This window comes from Morus notabilis, unplaced genomic scaffold, assembly GCF_000414095.1.
Source record: "Morus notabilis unplaced genomic scaffold, ASM41409v2 Scaffold415, whole genome shotgun sequence".
In the NCBI taxonomy this organism is placed as follows: domain Eukaryota; kingdom Viridiplantae; phylum Streptophyta; class Magnoliopsida; order Rosales; family Moraceae; genus Morus; species Morus notabilis.
This window is the reverse complement of record NW_010366365.1, coordinates 5878-22292: the sequence shown is the minus strand read 5'-3', so window position 1 is coordinate 22292 and position 16415 is coordinate 5878. Positions and strand designations below refer to the sequence as shown.

At 36.9% G+C, this 16415-nt stretch overlaps 1 protein-coding gene across 1 annotated transcript; it reads left to right on the top strand.

Annotated features, from left to right (window-relative positions):
- The first annotated feature begins 1389 nt into the window (after positions 1–1389).
- LOC21387628 (probable DNA helicase MCM9) lies at positions 1390–15881 on the top strand. The gene is made up of 13 exons (XM_024173485.1): positions 1390–1553; positions 1646–1748; positions 1870–1969; positions 2079–2217; positions 3245–3311; positions 3924–4098; positions 6060–6159; positions 7705–7802; positions 7980–8045; positions 8173–8265; positions 8525–8641; positions 15348–15420; positions 15752–15881. Exons 1-13 carry the CDS (start codon positions 1432–1434, stop codon positions 15879–15881), a joined length of 1383 nt encoding a protein of 460 aa, XP_024029253.1. The 5' UTR covers positions 1390–1431.
- Positions 15882–16415: the final 534 nt, after the last annotated feature.

Below are 16415 nucleotides of genomic sequence, written 5' to 3'. Positions count from 1 at the left end.
TTCCCTACAGCCATCATAGTGTGGGAAACGAGCTCCAATACTTGTTCAAGAGTCTGCGCTTCTATGATTGCTTTGTTGAGGTTGATCTCTTCTCTGTGATTTGTGGGGCCCGTCGCACTGGAGAGTTGGAATTGCGAAAGCTTGTGAACTAGCTCCTCCATGGTCTTCTCTTTCTTTTGTTCGAACATTTTGGAAAGCATTTTTTTTTTGGGAGAGCAAATGTACATATGAGACGAGAGAGTGAGAAGAAGAAGAAAGATAGAGAAAACGTTAAATAAGTGACACGTGACGATTTTTGTTACTCATTATAATAGAAGAATAAAATTTATTAACAGAATAAAATTCAAGAGGAACGGATGTTATTTTTTAAAATTCGAGAAGTAAAATGTTAAAAGGAATATAATTCGGTGGGAATTTTGAAAATTAATCCTTTTATTTTTTGGGCGAAAAGTTTTCTATATGATACTACCTTTATAATTCATCTAAAATATTCACCCACAAGTAGACAATCATATAAAAATAAGTTTATCGCTTATGAAAACAGTAGATATGAATCAAAAAATAATTCCAAAATAATTTAAATTACAAGTAAATCAACACTTAGCAATAGCCAAAAAAATGTAACGTTAAAGCATCGTTCACTTCGCGAATTTGAGTTTTCAATTTAAGTTGAGATGTGACATTTTTTGAGATATTTTAATTGTAATAGAAAAAATTAAATATAATATATATATTTAAAAATTTTAATTATAAAAATTTAAAATTTAAAATTTAAATCAATAAAATGAACAAAATTAATTATTTTCTTCATTAATTTTCACTTCCCACGTGCGTAGTCCCACTAGTTCTAAAAGAAGTGGTGTCGCGTTAAACAAATGAAATACGCACTTAAAGTGGACGAATGATTGCCGCTTCCTTTTTCTTTGACTATACATATAAATCTTTAAAATAATTTAACGCCTATATTTAGTATGTTAATTTGAGTTTAAATGTGTATAAATTTTTACACGTGTATGAGTTTAGACAAAAAGTAATGTCCGTTTATTTTGTCAATTTGAGTTTAGAATTTAAGTTTTGTTACAATAAAAAGTTCTCAAAAACAGTCAGATTTAACTTTTTTACTACAATAAAAAGTACTCACATAAAATCACATTTCAACTCAAATTACAAACTCAAATCAATAAAATTAACGGGTCCTAATCTATTTAGTATGAATTTTTACTCTAATAAAATTTAAATTAGTAAAATAAACAGGATTTTATATTATCAAAAGGTTCTCTCCCCGTAAGGGGTAAAATAGTCATTTGAGTGTGAACACAGCTCGCATGGCGCCCTCACTTATCAAGGCAAAAATGGGTACTCCCGCCAAAAACACAGCTTTCAGCTTCATCGCCTTTCCTTTTTGTCTCTGCAAGCCCGACTTCGCCGGCGATGGGTGATCCTCCGGTGCCGGTGAAATCCCTGGCGGCCTTCCTTATACGACGCCATTCCGATCAACTCAGCTCCATCGCTCTCTCCCCGGAGCCCAAGCTCCATTACCCTCTCTTCGTCGAGTAAGCCCCGATTGCAAGAAATTCCTTCCCTCTTTTTCTCAATTTCAAGTTTTCTTCTGATTTATCTCTATCAATTCTCTCTCTATTTTCAGTTTCGCGGAGCTTCTGGAGGACGATCCTCCGCTCGCTCGTCTCGTCTTCTCTCAACCTACCGAGTACTTGCGGTTCTTCGACCAGGCCGCTGTTTGGGCTCACGTAAGTAACGCAGATTAATGGAATCGTGATTAATTATACGCAAAAATTCCAATTTAGTTTTTGATTTACGAAGTAACATTTGATTTTGGTTTATTAAATCGTGGATTTGATGTGTTTGTAGAAAGTCATATTGGGGGATTTGAAAGGTTCTGACAAAGGGATTAAAAAGGAGTTCATTCATGTTCGGATCGATGTCTGTGGTTCTCCCCTTGAATGTGCTGGTAATTTGTGTTTGTTCGATTTTAGTCTGTCGTTTCTGTGTGTATTTGCTGTTGTTGAGCAGCTTCTTGTTGTTGTTATTGTTATTGCTATTGTTGTTGTTGTGGATAGAGACTTTTCCGAGAATTGGTTGCGTGAGAGTGAAGCATCAAGGGCTTCTTCTCACTCTCAAAGGGACGGTTATACGGTCGGGAGCGATCAAAATGTACGAAGGGGAGAGGCTGTACATGTGCCAGAAATGCCAGCACAAGTGAGTCTTGCTTTAAGAGCTTCTTGTGCACACATACACAAAATTCTTGTATGATTTTGGGATGAAAACAAAAGTATCCCATGTATTTTTTTTCGATAATTTGGAATTCCGCACCTGTCTTTTGCCAACCAGGTTAAAAACGTATCGCCTTGCTTTGTATGTTAAAATGGTTGTTTGAGAAGATTGCGAGGACTAAAAGCATACATGCATATGAAACTTGGAAATTTTGGTACTTATGTGATTTATGCCTAGAATAGCGGTTGATGATAGTACTTTCTCTCAAGAGTTTTTGTCTCTTTTGTGGTATGCCGTGGTTAGGACATGTGTGCCTGAATAATGGCATATACTTTTTTTATTCTACTACAATTAGATTCTCTCTTTTTTCTTCATACTTTATCAATATGCATGCAGTAGTACGAAGCAAGTTTCAGATAAAGATTACTGATTTATTGTGTGGGAAACTGGGAATTAGTGGGAGTAATTAGTTTTCGTACTTTGCTACCAATGGTTATTGATTCTTTCTTCTTGTTTAAGAAAAACAGCTCGTGCCTTTCAAAAGATGGTTCAATGCCATCACAATTCATTGCACACATCTGTGATGTGAAAATATTTAAAAGAGTAGCTGATGGAGAATGTTAGTCAAAATATTTTAGAAAAAAAAAGAGTAATGCTAGGGACACCAACTCAAATCCCAACTTTTGTATACCAACTAATGTGACATGTGTGTTGTTATATTTTTATTGGTAGATGCAATATCTTATTATTAATTGCTGTGACAATATTTTAAATACCTACTAATGTAAAAATGACAATCTCACACACATCAGTTGAGACACAAAAGTTGGGATTTGAGCTGGTGTATGTAGCATTACAAAAAAAAAAAAAAAATACAGTGACATATATAACATTACCTTTCTTCTTCACCTTTTAAGAAAGAAACTATTAAAGTACTGGAGGATATATCACTTTCTGGTCGAGTTGTGACTTGAAGTGAGTTTCTTATTGACACTGAACTATATTTGTGCAGCTTCCTAGTTTATCCCGAGTTAGAAACTAGAAACTCCATACAACTACCATCATATTGCCCATCGCAGGTACATATAGTCTACTAAATTTCAGTTCTCTCACAAGTCAAAACACAATTTCATGTCCACCGTTTCAAAAAGTTTGCTTTGTCACAGAGTTGGGCGTCTTCGTAGCTTTAAAACATCAACTTTCACCTGCTGATTTACAATTTTAATTGTGAAATTTAACATTCTCAGACTTTGTATCTTAGTTGCCCTTCACAATTAGCTTAATAACAACAGTTTGGTTTGTTGGAGGTCAATAATCACTGTCAGTTTCAAATCTTTCCAAGCATAAGATAAAAGAAAAAAGGCATCCTAATTTTAAGAATGATATCTTCAATTCAAAGTGCATTTTCTTTGATTGTATTGAATTGGAAAGCTGTTTTGGTTTGTTATTTTTTTTTTGTTTGTTGTTTTTGTTGTTTTCTTTGGAGGACTCCTTCTCTTCTTCCCTTTTGATTGTTTCCAGCATCAATAATATTCTGTTTTTATCTGTGTGTGTGTGTGTGTCTATAGTGTAGTGTTTCAAAGTTCATTTTTGTTTAGACTATATATATCATAATGACGTTTTGTTGTCTTCATGCTGAAAAAGTATGTCTTTTCAAATTTTATTGATTTGTTTGGTCTATCTAATGACAGAGATCTAAACCCTGCGAAGGCACAAAGTTCAGATATTTAGAAGGTTCCATAACATGCCATGATTATCAGGAAATAAAAATCCAAGAAAGTACGCAAGTGTTGGGTGTTGGAGCTATTCCTCGTGCAATCCCTGTCATTCTAAAGGATGATCTTGTCGATATTGTTAAAGCTGGAGGTACCACATTCTCGGACTTTGTAGTTTCAGTTTCTTGGATTTAGATAACTGATTTATCTTCTTTTCTTATAGAAAATTTGATTCCAACTTAAAAATTGTTCTGGATTCACGGTTTGAAGCATAAAAATGGATTATCTGGTCACTAGACACATTTGTGGTTCATAGTTATTTATTCTTTCAGAAAATGGACAATAGAGTATTGTATCTACAAAGTGCTAAATAAATTTAGGCGAAGATCTCATAATTATCCCCTGCGTTCCTTCAAAATTCCACTTTTGCCTCTCTTCTTATAACAATATGACCCATTCAAACTCATAGTAGGACGTGTATTCTCTGCCAAGCAGCAGTCCAAGACTCTTGTGGTACTAATTCCTATGTTAAATTCAACCATATATTGTTGGGCACTCTCTGAAGTTTAACATTTTGAAAAGCATGTGCGGTGCTTCCGCACAGGATACCATTCCAAAATATGTGTTTAATGCCTATTTAATTTACTAGTTGAAAAGCACGTGCTATGCATGTGCGTGTTTAGTTTCTTAAATTCTCTTAAATATGTGAATGAACTTCTTTTAAGTTTATTATTTATTGTCAATTTATTCAAGTTTAAATTTATTGTGAAAAAAGAAGCATTTAAATAGAATAGATTTAAAGAAAAAATTCGTGAGACAAAACTAAGCAGTAAATTATTTAGGAGATGCATTTGAGAAAATATTTTTTGATAGGCGGAGAGGGAAGAATCTATACATAGTGCCATATTTGAGGAAAAATTCTGTCAGCAAGGCAATTAGGAGAGTAGAGATATACTGCACCAAAAATTATTGTAATAGAGATGGAAGGGAGGTAAAAAGGAAAAAAAAAATGACAAAGAATAAAAAAAGAAAAGCAAGGAAACACAAAAAAAATAATAAAAAAGAGAGGAAGGGCCAAAAGGTAAAAAGGAAAAGTAAAAGGAGGGACCAAAAGACAAAAAGAAAAAGCAAAAAAGGACTAAAAAATATAAAGAACCAAAAAGGAAAAGAAAGAAAAAGAAGGGGGGGGGGGGGGGGGGGAGGGGCTCGGATTTTGACCAAAATGCCGTCTTTTGGTCGAAATGTAAAAAGCTATATTGTGTAGATTTATAATTGTATCTATTATCTATTATTTAACAACATATTTTTCATTGTACATATTTATTTATTTAATATGTTTTTATCTTATCTATTATCATATTATGCATGCCAGTTAATAATTGCACGTGCATGTTGGGTGCTTTTTTTTTAAATAATAAAAAATCCTTTATTGATATAAATTCAAAATCAAATACAAGAGGATGAGCATGTTGGGTGCATTAAACTTTAAGTTTTAGATAACTATTTAGTTTCACATGAACTTCATGCGTACTGGTGTACACACGTTCCTTTATCATCTCCGTAAAGTTTTTGAGTTCTTGTATTTGTATTTTCTTTTTAGGAAGATTTTGAGTAGTAGTTTGAATGCAGAAAAATGATTAAACTCTTATGCTAAGATGGGGAGATCTTATAGATGAAAGCAAGTAACCGTCAATCATTTTAGTTTCAAGGTTATTGTAGAGAATGCACAGGGATGAGTGAATGCACGAGGAAGCTCCAAAACAAAGATTACTGGGAAAAGAATGTTCAACATATGCATGATAAGAAAGAATTTGGTGATAAAAATTGTGATGAATATGTATCTCTATGGAGAACAGTGCTAGTCGTATAGACTTCACTGGTTTTATAGACATAGAGAAACATGAACAACAAGAACAAATCAAATGAATTAACTATAAGTAAAATATGTTCGAAAAAAGAGCGTGAATATTGTCCCATACTTTTGATACATTCCCTTTTTTCTACTGTCCCTCATTAGATTCAGCTTCATTATTTATTTCTTTTTGTTTGTAAGAATTGTTAATAGTTACGTATGTTTTCTACTTGTTTATCTTTCCTTTTAATATTTTGCAGATGACATTGTAGTTACTGGGGTTTTAACTGCAAAATGGTCTCCTGACTTAAAAGATGTTCGCTGCGACCTGGATCCTGTGTTAATTGCTAATCATGTGAGGTAAATATAGTAGCTGGCATTGGAACAATGTAAAGCAATGCTAAGTTGTTTCAGACCCTTTTTTTCTGCCTTTAAAAGACTATGGATGTCAAAAGGAGATTTTAAACATGTTACAAGTACTTTACCTTATAGGCCAGTTTGGATGGAAAGAGAAAGAGTAGACTTTGGGTTGTAGTTGTACATAAGAAAAAGATAGCAGATAATTGATTCGTGGGTCAATCGTGTTCCTTATGTTTGAATTGGTTGGGGCTTTAGAACTAGAGTTATTGAGGACTCAGATTTTAGTTAATTTACCAATCTTGACTGGGGAGGTGCTTGAAGATATTTTCTCAGGGAACCAGGGAGCTTTATTCTCTTCTATTGTATTGGTTTTAGTTTCAATCAAGTTTCGTTTTTCCCATCTAAAGAAAAGCTTTCATTTTTGCTTGAATTATTTGACTGAGAAATATGTGTCTATAATGCATCCATATAACACTTTTGCCTATTTTAATAGTGGTATGGTTGTGTGATCCAAATTGTTTTTCGTGTCTATCTTTTTTCTCCTCTTTAGTGGACAGGCGTGAGAATCAGAATTTTGAACCGTATCCCCCATAGAATTAAAGTCTTTGCTTGGTTGGTGGTGCTTCAGAAACTGAACTTGTGACTGGGTTCAGAAAAGAAACCCTCATATGGCACTCCCATTCTTGGTGTGTCCTGTGCAGAGCTAGTGGGGAATCCATGGACCACTTATTGTTGCATTGTCCAGTGGGTAGTTCCGTATGGCAGAAATTAGTTTTGGAAGTTGGTTCTTCTTGGGTTTTACCAGCTCATTTTAGTTCGGTCTTTACGGAAAGTTTGGCTGGTTTGAATTTGAATAGCATGTCTAAAGTTATGTGGAAAAGTATGGTTCTTTCTGTTTCCTGAACTTTGTGGTTGGAAAGAAACGCTAGAATTTTTGAGGAAAAGGAGGCGGATATTATTGATCTTTTTGAGAAAGCAAAGTTCACAGCTTCCTTACGGGCTTCATCTGACAAAGCTTTTAAGGGTTTTCCCTTTTCCTTGGTAGTATTGCATTGGAAGGATGCACTAGGTGGTTAGGTTTTTGGTGTGTTTTTTGTATTTCTTATCTTGTTTCTTGTTTCATCAGGGAGGATACCTTATCCTCTTTCTTTGTAATTGATTTATTTAATCAATGAAGTTTTCTTATAAAACAAAATGAAAGATGAACTTTTGACACATTATTGCATGAACTAATTCGTCTTTAGTGTACGTTCTATGAATTTTCTCTCTAAATCCATGGATATTGTGAGAACCTTTGATTTATATTATCTGCAAGCGAGGCACTACATCAATATGTATAAATGCAGTGTCAGTAAAACATTGCAACCACCTCTTCTACACCACTAGTCCAAAGTATAAATTACTCATTTGAAGTTTCTCGAAACTAGTGTAATACTGTGATTACTATTACATGCAAGTGGCAGGAAAGGGGATAATCTTGTTTGTTATGCCTGAAGTTAAAACCTTTTAATGTGCTTCACAAGATTTTTATCCTCTTGTATTTAGGAGAACTAATGACCTGAAGTCAGACATTAATGTTCCTCATGATGTCCTTATGAAATTCAAGCAATTCTGGTCAGAATTTAAGGATACCCCTTTGAAAGGTAAAAGAGCATCCGCATCATGTTATGTGATATTCTATTCATGCACCGGTATCTGCTGTTTGGTGACCGTTATATCAAAAAGAAAGTTTGATAGTAGCTTTACCTTTCTCATGGAACATTTTATCCAATATACAGCATTTTGTGTATATAATGACGGTACTTTTGGAAATTGCTTAGGGAGAAATGCGATTTTACGAGGTATTTGCCCTCAGGTTTTTGGACTCTTCACTGTAAAGCTTGCAGGTAAATAGTTCTCTGATTTCAAGCTCATGTTATAACCTTAAAATTTGAAATTTCATTAGTGGTTTGATGGTCTTATTTAAAAAAAAAAAATACTTAAATAGGTTTGCCTTTTCTTCTTTCAACTTAGTTGCATTAACACTTATTGGAGGTGTTCAACATGTTGATGTGTCCGGGACTAAGGTACGGGGAGAATCTCATCTACTTTTGGTCGGTGACCCAGGTACTTTGTCTTAACAGACTTAGATGCTACTGCAAAGTCATCTCAAGCTTTCGATGAACATTTACTCTTATATTATGACTTCCTGAAACAAATTGAACACACTTTATCCCACGCTGATTGATAACACGTATGTTAAGAATAATATTGGAATGCACACACCAATCTATATGATTTTGCTTGCTCTGATTCTTTACAGACCCTTTACCTTCTAAATGGAAAAATCTCACTGTTTATAAGCACTAGTAAATGCATTTGTCAGGTACTGGAAAGTCGCAGTTTTTAAAGTTTGCTGCAAAGTTGAGCAACCGTTCTGTTATCACTACGGGCTTAGGAAGCACGAGTGCTGGACTAACTGTCACTGCAGTCAAGGATGGAGGTAAGTTTTAATTCCTCCACCTAAATTCTATTGATAAAAGTTAGGAGTCTAACATAGGTTGTGATAGGTTTTCATCGATTTTCACATATTTTGCAATCACTGCAATCAACACAACCCTTTCTCCCAAGTTTTGGGTCTACCTTTCATTTTCTCTCGTCATCTACTCTCTTGGATCATATCTCAAGCAACATCCTTTTTTTTTTGTTGTACTGTCAATATCTTCCATCATACTGCAATTTTGATTTCTTTTTCCCATTGTTTCATTGATCTAACATGTGTGTAGCAGTAAGAAGGCAGTGTTCTAGAAAGCTTTATTTAGAGAAGGCTCAGTTGCTCACTTAAATCATGTTAGTAAACTGCTTCATAGACCCACCTTGAGATGTGAGTTACGTTGAGGGCACAAATCCCCCTTTCTCTCCTTACTAGAGTACATATAGAAATAGGAATTACTACTCACAACAACAACAACAACAACAACAACAAGAAGCCGTAATCCTAACTTAATTGGGTTCGGCTATATGAATTTCACTTTTCCACGAAGTTTTGTTCGAGATTAGACTTTCTTGAAAGCCTATATCTAGAATGCCTTTCCTAACTGCTTCGGTCCACGTAATTCTTGGTCTACTCCTCCCTCTCCTAGTATTAGGTATAAGAATGTCCTCCCAAGCACGAACTGGTGCTTCTAACGGTCTACATTGGACATGCCCGTACCACCTCAAGCGGCCTTCACGCACTTTATCTTCTATTGGTGCTATACCTACTTTAGTACGAAACTTCATTCCTTATGCGATCCATTCTCGTATAGCCACTCATTCGTCTTAACATACGCATTTTTGCCACTCATCTTAGATATATGTTGTCTCTTAATGGCCAAATATTCACTATCATATAACATAGCTGGGCGGATTGCAGGCCTATAGAACTTTCATTTCAACTTAATAGGCATCTTGCCATCACATAAAACTCTCGTATCATTCTTCCACTTAACCCATCATGCCTTAAATCGTATGTTGAATATCCTCTTCTATATCTCCTTCGTACTGCACTATAGACCCAAGGTACCTAAACTTCCTAGAAGCCCCAATCTCCGCACCATCTAAAAAAATTCCATCACTCTGATTACTTGAGTTACTAAACCTACAATGTATGTATTCAGTTTTCGTCCTACTTAACTTAAATCCCTTCGTCTCGAGAGTCTGTCTCCACAGTTCTAACTTACGGTTAACTCATTCCCTATGTTCATCAATTAAAACTATATCGTCCGCAAAAAGCATACACCAAGAAACTCTGTCTTGGATTTCTCTTATCAGTTCATCCATCACAATGGTGAAAAGATAAGGACTAAGAGCAGATCCTTGATGAACGCCGATCTGAATGGGGAACTCTGTCGTGTAGCTTCTAGCAGTTCTCATACTCGTGGCCACCCCATCGTTCATGCCTTTAATTACCTTGATATACGTCACCTGCACTCCTCTCTTTTCTAGCACCCACCATAAAACTTCCCTCGGTACCCTATCATATGCCTTTTCTAAATCTATAAAGACCATATGTAGGTCCGTCTTGGCTTCTCTGTACCTTTCCATCAGCATCCTAAGAAGAAAAATGGCTTCCGTGGTTGTTTTGCCTGGCATGAAGCAAAATTGGTTACCTGAGATGGTAGTTGTGGCCCTTAATCTCCTTTCAATAACTCTCTCCCAAAGTTTTATAGTATGACTTATTAACTTTATGCCCCTATAATTGTTACAATTCAACACATCTCTTTTATTCTTGAAGATGGGGACAAAAATACTTTTTCTCCATGCATCAGGCATATGCTTCTTCTTTAGTATCTCATTCAAAAGCTTAGTGAGCCACACAATTCTAACATCTCCTAACGCCATCCAAACCCCTATTGGAATATCATCTGGCCCACATGCCTTCCCCTTTTTCATTTTTCTTAGTGCAGTTTTAACTTCCGAGACTCTGATTCCTCTTGTACACATCACATTAGGTTCTCCTTGTGACCTAAGATCGTCAAACTCTATCGCATGATCATCATTATAAAGCTTCTTAAAGTATCTCCGCCACCTTTCCCAAATGTCTTTATCTTTTGTCAGAACTTGATCCGTATCATCCTTAACACATCTCATTTGATTTAGGTCCCGACACTTCCTCTCTCTTATCCTAGTTAGTTTATATATATCATTCTCTCCTTCTCTAGTCCCAAGTTTTCTATATACCTCATCTAAGTAGATCGAGCCTTACCAACTGCTCGTTTAGCTTCTTTCTTCGCTTCTTTGTATTTATTAAAAATTTCAACATCCTTACGCTTTGGTAAATCTCTATATAAATCCTTCTTGGTCCTAATAGCCTTTTGAACTTCCTCACTCCACCACCAGGTTTCTTTCCCTGGGGGGCCTTTGCCTCTAGATTCTCCAAGTACCTCTTTGGCCATTTTTCTAATGCAGCTGGCCATGGCATCCCACATAGTATTTACATCACCTATATATGACTAAGTAGCCTCCTCTAACAACTTCTCTTTAAAGGCTAATTGCTTTATTCCCTTCAAATGCCACCAACGAGTTTGTGGGAGGTGGTTTATCTTAGTTCTTCTGTAGCAAAGCTTAATGCTCATATCTAAGATCACTAACCTATGTTGGGTGGCTAGTACTTCTCCAGGAATTATTTTACAATCCTTACGTAGAGAACGTTCTCTACACCTTGTGAGAAAATAATCTATTTGGCTCAAGTTCCTCCCATTTTTAAAAGTGATCAAGTGAGAATCTATTTTCTTGAAAAATGTGTTTGTTATGATAAAATCATGTCCCAACGCAAATTCAAAAATAGATTTTCCTTCTTCGTTTCGAGCTCCAAAACCACTGTGGATCCTTTCGAAGTTTTCCCTATCCTTACCAACATGCCCGTTGAAATCTCCTCCAATGAAAATGCTATCCTCATTGCTTATACGACACACTAAGTCATCCATGTCTTCCCAGAACTTGACTTTAGTTTCCGCATCCAATCATATTTGTGGAGCGTAAGCACTAATTACATAGATGAACTTGTTTTCTAGTATCAATTTGAGCATAATAATTCTATCCCCTATTCGTTTAGTCTCAACTACGTCATCCTTCACAGTTTTGTCCACTAGAATACCAACTCCATTGCGATTCCTCTCCCAACCTGTATACCATAACTTGTGTCCTAAATTTCCAATCTCCTTTGCTTTCTCTCCTGTCCACTTCGTTTCCTGTAAGCATAAAATGTTAATTCTTCTTCTTACCATAACATCTACTAACTCTATAGATCTACCAGTTAAAGAACCTACATTCCAACTACCTAAACGAATTTTCTTATCATGAGCTAGTTCTGCCCCTTGCACACGTCCAGGAATTACTACTTAATATTATGGAAAACACAATCTTATTGATTTTGTAAATAGGATATATTAGGAAAGTTTGAATTTTATATTTTGTATCCCTAGGATTAGGGTAATCAGTTAGTTTCATGATCTCTCATAAATAATGGGATAAGGTGTAATCTAGGAGATTCTATTTTTTGTGTATAAAAACCTAAGAGGGCTGGCTGTATAGCATTATTCAGAAAATAAGAAATATTTTTTCTTCACCTATTTTCCCTCATGGTATCAGAGCCCTAGGTTAAGGCTTTTTCTCTTAGGCCTTCATTGCCGTTTCTTTCTTGGCTTTCATTGCCAAGCCTCATCACAGGGCCTTCATTGCCCATATCCATTACGGACTGCACGGAATTGTACGACTGTATGGAATTGCGTGGAATTGTGCGGGTTTGTACGGATTTGTACGGGATTGTACGGACACACCGAAAACTGCCCCATTGCTTCTGTTTGCTACTGTCGATTTTTGTTCGGCCTTCATCGCCGGGGTTGTTTCCTTGATCAGCCTTCATCGCTGGGCGAGTCTTCAATGTAGGACTGGCCTTAATTGCCCTCAAAACTGCTTTGGAAGATGTCGGAGGTAGCAGAAACAACCGCTGCAACGTCGCTGGATGAGACAGGCTGCCTATAGGCTGAATGGGAAAAACTACCTTAAGTGGTCACAATTGGTTCGGATAGTGCTGAAAGGAAAAGGAAAAATCAACCATCGTTTAGGGACTGGACCAAAACCGGAGGATCCCAAGTTTGAGGCATGGGATGAGGAGGATTCCATGATTATGGCATGGTTATGGAACTCTATGACCCCAGAAATTAGTGATACCTGTATGTTTTTGGCAACCGCCAAAGATATATGGGATGCAATTCAACAAACACACTCCAAGGCAAGAGATGCGGCTCAAGTTTATGAGGTTAAAGTGAAGACAATGGCGGCGAGACAAGGAGAAAGAACGGTCACTGAATATGGGAATCAAATGAAGGCCCTATGGCAAGAACTCGATCATTATAGGGTGATTAAAACCAAGTGTCCCGAAGCTGCTGCAGTTATCAAGGCCTTTATTGAGCAAGATAGAGTCTATGATTTTCTTGTTGGACTCAACCCGGAGTTTGACTTGGTGAGAATTCAGATTCTTGGAAAGCAAGAGGTCTCATGTTTCAATGAGGTGGTGGCAATCATTCGGGGAGAAGAGAGTAGAAGAGAAATAATGCTTGAACCAAAGAACACTGATGGCTCGGCAATGTTGGCTAGTGGCGGAAGCAACCCAGCCATGACTGCAGAAAAGGCACCGACACCTGAGAATGTCAAGGTTGGTCAGCAGAAGACCCAAAACTGAGACTACAAAGATACATTATGGTGTACTTATTGCAAGAAGGCACGCCATGCCCGTGAGAAGTGTTAGAAGTTGCATGGGAAACCACCAAGCCGCGAGTGGGGGTAGAAAGGAGAGCAGCCGAAGAGTCGTGGACAAGCTCATGTTGCAAGGGAGCAGCAAAGTGAGGGAACACTGCAAGAGATAGGGAGTCTCAGCCAAAGAGGAAATCTTCATGGAAGTTCCACCGGGTTATGGTCACAACTTAGCTGCACACACAGTATGTAGATTAAAGAAGGCCTTGTATGGACTTAAGCAATCACCGCGAGCATGGTTTGTAAGATTTGCAAAGGTAATGACAACTATGGGATATCGGCAAAGTCAAGGAGACCATACACTGTTTGTCAAACACTCATCCTCATGGGGAGTTACAATCCTCTTAGTGTATGCCGACGACATAATAGTGACGGGAGATGATGATGAGGAAAGGCAGCGTCTCAGTCGATGTTTAGCTAAAGAGTTTGAGATTAAGATGCTAGGGAGGCTGAAGTATTTTCTGGGAATCGAGGTGGCTCATTCCAAGCAAGGTATTTTCATCTCACAGTAAAAATATGTTACAGACCTTCTCAAAAAAACCGGGAAGACAGCGTGCAAGCCGGCAAGCACTCCAATAGATCCAAATTTGAAGCTCGGAGAAGCGAAAGAAGATGTTGCAGTGGATAGAGAAATGTATCAACGCTTGGTGGGGAGACTTATCTATCTATCTCATACTAGGCCAGATATAGCATACGCGGTAAGTGTGATTAGTCAATTCATGCATAATCCGAAGGAGGCACATCTACATGCAGCATACCGAGTATTGCATTATCTCAAAGGGACACCAGGCCGAGGTATTTTGTTCAAAAGGAATGAAGGAGTAGTGCTTGAAGCGTATACAGATGCAGACTATGCTGGGTCAGTAGTAGACAGACTGTCAACTTCTGGTTATTGCACTTTTATTGGTGAAAACCTTGTGACGTGGAGGAGTAAGAAACAAAATGTTGTAGCTCGTTCTAGTGCAGAGGCCGAATTCCGAGCGATGGCTCAGGGTGTGTGTGAATTGCTATGGTTGAAGATTATTATAGAAGACGTGAAGATTAAGTGGGATGGCCCAATGAGACTCTACTGTGACAACAAATCTGCAATCAGCATAGCTTACAACCCAGTACAACACGATCGAACAAAGCACATTGAAATCGACAGACACTTCATCAAAGAGAAGCTAGACAGTGGCCTGATTTGTACACCCTATGTATCTACACAGGGTCAACTTGTTGATGTACTCACGAAAGGACTTAGTAGTTTAGTGTTTCAGAATCTTGTGTCCAAGCTGGGAATGGTGAACACCTATTCACCAGCTGGAGGGGGAGTGTGAAAACGCAATCTTATTGATTTTGTAAATAGGATATATTAGGAAAGTTTGAATTTTATATTTTGTATCCCTAGGATTAGGGTAATCAGTTAGTTTCCTGATATCTCATGAATAATGGGATAAGGTGTAATCTAGGAGATTTTATTTTTTGTGTATAAAAACCTAAGAGGGCTGGCTGTATAGCATTATTCAGAAAATAAGAAATATTTTTTCTCTGTATAGCATTATTCAGAAAATAAGAAATATTTTTTCTTCTCCTATTTTCCCCCAAATATTGTTAAATTTTGATCGTATGAGCTTGTACCTATGTTCTCAACAAGCATGCTATAACAAAGGTAATTGAATCTCTCTTGGATAAAAGATTTTGCATTTCTTCACCTGTTATGAAAAAAATGTGTGTTTGGCTTAAGGTTGAATTTCACTTGATATTTTGACTTTATGTGCATCTCTAAAACTTTTTTTTTCTTTTATTTTTTAAATAAATTCACTCCTATTTAATATAATACATTGTATGGAACATAATTTGACAGCTTTTAAAATAATTCTACTTTTTTTTTTTGTTATTTAATGGATTAAACATATTTGTGGAACTTACAGGAGAATGGATGTTGGAAGCCGGCGCCCTTGTTTTAGCAGATGGTGGTCTTTGTTGCATAGATGAATTTGATAGGTATGTGTTGTGGCCCTTTAAATCATTTAATGAAACAGCTCTGGTGGCTTTACATTATTTAAGCATACGTCATCTCGTACGAGTATTTATTTTCAAAATTGAGTATTTCAGCTTAGCATTCACGATCCTCTAAGAAATCTTAAGCACAAAGGACATCCTTCACTCCAAGAATCCTCTACTTGATGATTTCTCTCGAGCCAATGTTCTATTTACCCTCTGGAGAAAACTATCAGCCATCAATTGGACTGATTTCTAAGGGCATCTAAAAGTCACTCTCGACGCTGCCCCTGAGTCCCATTTGTTTTGTCCCTACAATGACTCTGTGCCATAGAGTATCTGTTTCCAGTGGAAATCTCCAGAGCCATTTCGCTAAAAGAGCTTCATTTCTCTTCCTTATGTTGCCAATGCCCAATCCACCCAGTTCCTTTGGTCTACAAACCTGCTCTCAAGCCACCAAGTGAGTCGAATTTTCCTCCGACAAACCCTCCCAAAAGAAGTCCCTCATAAGCTTCCCAATCACCCCTGCCACTTCAACAGGAATTTTGAACACTTACAAATAATAAGTAGGTAGAGAAGCAAGAGCGGACTGAATTAGTGTTAGTCTACCACCTTTTGATAAAAATGCTTACTTCCACCCATCCAATCTCTTCGCCACTCTGTAAATTACCGGTTCCCAAAAGGCTGTTTGCAGGGGGTTTCCGCCAAAAGGTAACCTCTAGAGAAATATAGAGAAGAATTATAAAAATTGTATTTTCAGTAGGTGTACAACATATCCTTAAATACTAATTACAGAGGGAAACTTTTTTAGGAAAGACTAGTAAATATGGAATGTTAATTGCTGTACAAAATCAATCCTAATCACTACTTTCCTAATCTTCTTCAATTAGGCTCTTTGACTTAATCTCCTATGATCAGTCCAATATCTTCCATATTCGGTATAATTGATACCGAATATTCATATATTCAACACTCCCCCTCAAGCTGGCTTGTAGATG